General features: G+C 38.4%; 1 protein-coding gene across 1 annotated transcript; it reads right to left on the bottom strand.

Moving 5' to 3' along the window:
- Positions 1-234: 234 nt before the first annotated feature.
- Positions 235-1185, bottom strand: LOC138046689 (3-galactosyl-N-acetylglucosaminide 4-alpha-L-fucosyltransferase FUT3-like). Its single transcript, XM_068893281.1, has one exon. It carries the CDS (start codon positions 1183-1185, stop codon positions 235-237), a length of 951 nt encoding a protein of 316 aa, XP_068749382.1.
- Between the last annotated feature and the right edge of the window lie 3925 nt (positions 1186-5110).

Genomic DNA, 5110 nt, shown 5'->3' on the forward strand with positions numbered 1-5110 from the left:
AAAAACCTAATCACAAATATTAAGGAAGAAAAAATTAACTGTCCGCAACATCATCGCTGCAGTTGGTTTCATCATCACCATCACAATTAGGGGGTGTCAGGACGAATAATTTTCACTGTAGTCCGCATTTCTCACTTATTCGGTGAAGAAAAGCAAGGCTTTTCTTACTCATCCGTCCCCGGGGAGCAACAGTGAACGCTATTTTGGTTATTTGTTGAAGAACCATAATCAATTTCAGCCGGCAATAAGCTTTCGAATTTTCTCTTCGTTTCTCCCACAATTTTTCGCCCACCCCCAAAAGTCATCCATGTTATTGTAAACTTTTGAAGGTAAAGAACTGTTATTCAAAGCGTGGCACAACCTACAAGGCCAAGAATCCCAGACCTTCGATAATACTTTGAATTCTTTTTTCCACCAAAAATATTCGTTATAAGCAGTATTGTTTGTGTTCAAGTAAAGTAAATAATTCGCAAGAGCTTCCACAGAGTCAAAATTTGCAACGTTGATAAATGAGCCGGGAACAGCGAGTTGTTCGTTTTCATACGAGGCTCCTCCCATCACAACAGGAACAATATTTTGATTAAGCGGAATATCCCAATATTTTTCTGTTATGTAGTCAACGCAAAATGAGTTTTCGAAGGCAAAATAGAATTTGTAACGCTGTAGCTTCTTGGTGCATTCTGGAGACGATTTTCTACACGGTTCGTGTTGATTAAACTGTCTCGCACATGATCCAAAGATATCTATTTCGATGTATTTCAACAGTTTCCTGACAACTTTGTCTCTAAGAGTGCCGCAGTGGCTTGAGATCCAAACAGCCAGTTTGTCTTTTCCATCCGCATAGTTCGTTGTTTCTGAAGAAATCTCGTCTGGATTCAATCGAGATCGAGTGTAGTATCCATACGGCAAGAAAATATCCGAATCTATTCGATAAGTCATTGTCCAATTAAACAGGCCGTTGAGAGAGGCAAAATGGAGGTGAGTATTTATAGGACTTTCTAAAACGTAGAAAACCCATCGCTGTTTTGAGGGTTTTCTTTTCTCAATGTTCTTCATATGTGATACACTTGGTAGATCTCTGCCATGAAATACCACTGCATCGCTTACTTCGAGTTCTCTTTGTTTGTGTGTGAATTTACAGATTTGCTCACCGCATGTTACATTTGCATCCAGACCGCTCGCCATTCCCGGCCATTTTCGTCTTCCGAACCAAAGCGTGTATAATAAAATTACCTTGAGGGGGGCATCCTTCGTTTGGTCGTCTGTTCTCTCTCTGTCCTCGATTGTAAAGTTTACTTCCGTTCTACGAGGAACTTGAAGACTTTGTGCGAACTCATTTTGAAGGAGCCATCTTTGAATGATTATGACCAAAAAGCTCACAAGAATAATCGCCAATCCGAATCCGGTATGTTTCTTTTTGCAGTTAACAGTCATTTGTTCTTGATATCATTTTCGCTGAAAGGGTGATATTTTATCCGTTCTTTAACGAAGTAAGCGCCACTCGAGTCTTTACTAATCAAACTGTCGCGTTGTACTGAACTGAATTCCTTCTGGGCAAAACAGTCTGACGTTTTTTGTCTCGTTAACCCCTCCCCCAATTCCGGCGGGAACTCCCAGAAAAATTGGGTGGGGGTGTGCGGCCCGCTTCCTGAAACCCTTGCATATATTTCAGACCAAAATCTGAGATTTTCCCTACTCTATTTCAGACCTGACCAAAAATTTGATACTCTATTTCAGACCTATTTCTGCTATTTCACGATTGGCGTAACAATTTGAGAAGGGCTTTTGATGATGGTCTTATCGCCTAAATGATGAAGAAACTTCTTCCAAAAAACATACCCAATTTGAGACTTGAGTGTACAAACCATGCCCTATTTTAGACCAAAATGGTCAAAATCAATACCCTATCTCAGACCAAAACAACCAAGAAAATATACCCTTTAAGGCCGCACATAATATTTATCCCATGTAAGGTTGTATCCCCCTTCCCCCCCCCCCCCCCCCTGGGCATTAAACATACACTAATTAATGTACAAAAACGCCAAATTGCCCCAACTGACTGCTGATAAAACTACACTCCTAGTTGTTTTACGATCATAGACTCAGCTAGAGACGCTCACTGTCGTGCAGTTATAGGATAATGATAATTTTTGTTTTTTGCAAGCAACCTATTTAACACTTGTGCACGCACACATTTTTGTATCGCAGCTTTGTATCATCTTTCTCCAATTGTAACGTATATAATAACAACAGAGAAAGGTTTGTAGATTAAAATAAACTGATGATGGCATGAGTAATAACGAAACATATCTTTAAAAAGTTGGTTCGTTTCTCTTAAATTTATATTGTTCAATTTTTGTTGTTTATTTCAGCCGTGTTTCAACTTAAATCGATGGGAAAAAAAGATATTATTGCCGTTTCAGTGATCGGTTCTTGATAGACAATTGAAACTTATGCGGCTCGGCAATCTTTGTTTTCACGCGTTAGTAATCAAAGCTATGCAGCTTGTAGGGTTTTGCAAAAAACTAGAACTGAAAACCATTAACAAGTTTACAACATTTACAAACATAGCTACGGACAGTTCTACTGAACTTTTCCGTCAACATAAAACGTGTGTCGCATGTGTAGCACGATTTTTTCAACGGCCAATTTGCAAGCAAACAAAAGACTACTAAAATGGTGGCCATTTTGAAACTCAGTAAGGTGTATACATATAAAGTACACCATATCTAAATGGGTGAAATCAAACTTCTCTTAGTCTTGTCTGCAGAAGAATTTCAGTTCAAACAGATAAAGCACAATTTCACTTCTCTTTGAAGCATTAAACCTCTAGTTGATGTCTGCTTAAAGACCAGGTGAATTGGCAATCTAGGAATGAGTTATCTATGTATGAAGTCTAATTTTCTTTAATACAAAAACTCGGTATTTATTCTGTTCCTACTCAATTTAATACTTTTTACACACTTTCATACGAAGACGAGGTTTCATAATCACGTCATCAAATTCTAATATCAAAATCACAAGTTGTTTTGAATTTTTATCTTTGGGAGGTTAAAGGTGACCTAGAAATAATTTTTTTTTTCAAGTTTCCAGTTCCATGACGTCTTTTGTTGTTAAAAGCTAATGAGTACCGCAAAAATATATGTTATGGTGAGCCATGTGCAGGCGACTGTTGTCTCAGCTTTTTAAACCAATGATATAATTATTTTGTGGCGTTGTCGTTGCTGTAGCTTTCTACGACTTTAGAAGTGTCCTGGAGAAGGCTTTGTTGCAATGTTGTGTCAGAGCCTATCATGAAATGCGTTGTGCACTTAAAATGTAAGCGAAGAAGGTGGATGTTTTTGTGCCAAAGCGTCACCGCATTGATTGATTCATTTTGGTAACTGTCAAAAAATTGTTTCTCTTGGGTAGCAAATTGTTAGGCACCAAATTGTATGTTCAGGTTTGTATTACCAGCTGGTAGACGAAAACAGCTGCTGAAGAAACAACAGAAACGTTTGAAATGAATGCATTTGGGAAATATGGGCTTACTTGAAGTTATGGCTAGCTCCATGGCATCCTTACCTGTCTTGAACGCTCTGCGAGAGACCGGCTCGTGAAAAACAACATTTCTTGATCAACAATTTGTATACAAGGATTTTTGTCGGAATTTTACTCTTCGTACATTACCTAACTTTCTTAACAGATATTAGAAATCACTTTGCCGACTTCACTCAGACACATCGCAATCTTACTTTATCCGAATAGCCACAACATACGAAAAAGCTTGTCAAAAAGTAACCAAAAGTAAGTTACAAAAATCCTTATAAACACGACAGATTTACACAAACAGAAGGCGATGAAGGCTACAATAGACTGATTCACTTAAAATATAATGATACATATTCAATAACAAGTAACCCTGTTCAAAAATTCCACTTAGAAATTGTTCCCTTTTTTTAATGTTTGGCAAGCTTATTTCCGTGAAATGCAAATTTCCGCTTTAATTGGCAGGTTACCCTAATCTTGGCCATAAAGACGTTCAAGTCTCGATGACTGACATATAATTTGCATTTAATTTTTGTATACATTTTGCTTTACGTACAAGGTTTTCCCTTTGCGCAGTTATGTACAACGTTGCCAGTCGTGAGTCACCAGCTTGTAAAAGTTAAAACCGCCAAAATAATAGTTCATCGAGGTCCCAATGAGGCAAAAAAATATCATAAAGAAAATTGAAATTCAAACCTAGTCACCGTATTAAAGTGTGTAAAAGGTAATTGAATAGGTACGGAATAAATATAGCAAGTGCTCGTATTGAAGAGAATTAGGCTTCACCCATTCAGATAGGGTGTATAATTGATCTGTACACCGTACTGAGTATTCTTTTGTGTCATGTTTTCGGTATATGTGTATTTAATTCATTTCCTGGTGAATGATCTCTTTACAATTTTCCATACGAATTACCACTTTACTCGAAGGTTTCAGGCCTCAAGCACGGTTAAAAGTCTAATACTCAATATTCAAACTAAATACTCGAAGCTATCCGACTATCGATCAAAACTCAGACTAAGTCCTTCTTCACACATGACTCTCTTCGCGCCACACGTAATACGTAATTTATGCTAATTTATGTCAAATCTATTCCTAACACACTCCCATCCTTGGTTGGCGCCGGTCAATCAACAATTAACTACTGAAGTTCGTAAAGACATAAACAGAAAAAAAGAGAGGGTTCACCGTTGTCTATTTTGTGATCCCTAATGTTCAGCTACGTGTTGCTGTTCAGCGTTTCCCAAAAAGGTAATTGGAAAATTAGTGTTCCTGCTCTGACGTTCATGTACCCCTAATCCAGCCTCTACAGGATACAACTTCTTCAGGGGTCTTGTCTCGTCGATTCCTCGATCTCCCGGCACTACCAGTTCTCACCACTGCTCGGTGAAATCCATCCGAGTCGTCCTGTAATGATTTGAGGGATTTGACCACTCCCATATTAAATTAGTCTTGGCGTCCTGTCCTTGTGAATGCAAACAAGGTCTTCTACATTGACGGTTGGTTGTCTGCAAAAGAACAATTGTCAGATACTTCGCACGACTTGGCAATTCACTTCTGGTCTGAGGCGCTTCCGAGGGAG

Source organism: Montipora capricornis, chromosome 4 (assembly GCF_036669925.1).
Source record: "Montipora capricornis isolate CH-2021 chromosome 4, ASM3666992v2, whole genome shotgun sequence".
Lineage (NCBI taxonomy): Eukaryota > Metazoa > Cnidaria > Anthozoa > Scleractinia > Acroporidae > Montipora > Montipora capricornis.

Coding starts and splice junctions, on each gene's coding strand:
- LOC138046689 (XM_068893281.1), bottom strand. CDS start 1,185: ATGGCGAGCGGTCTGGATGCAAATGTAACATGCGGTGAGCAAATCTGT.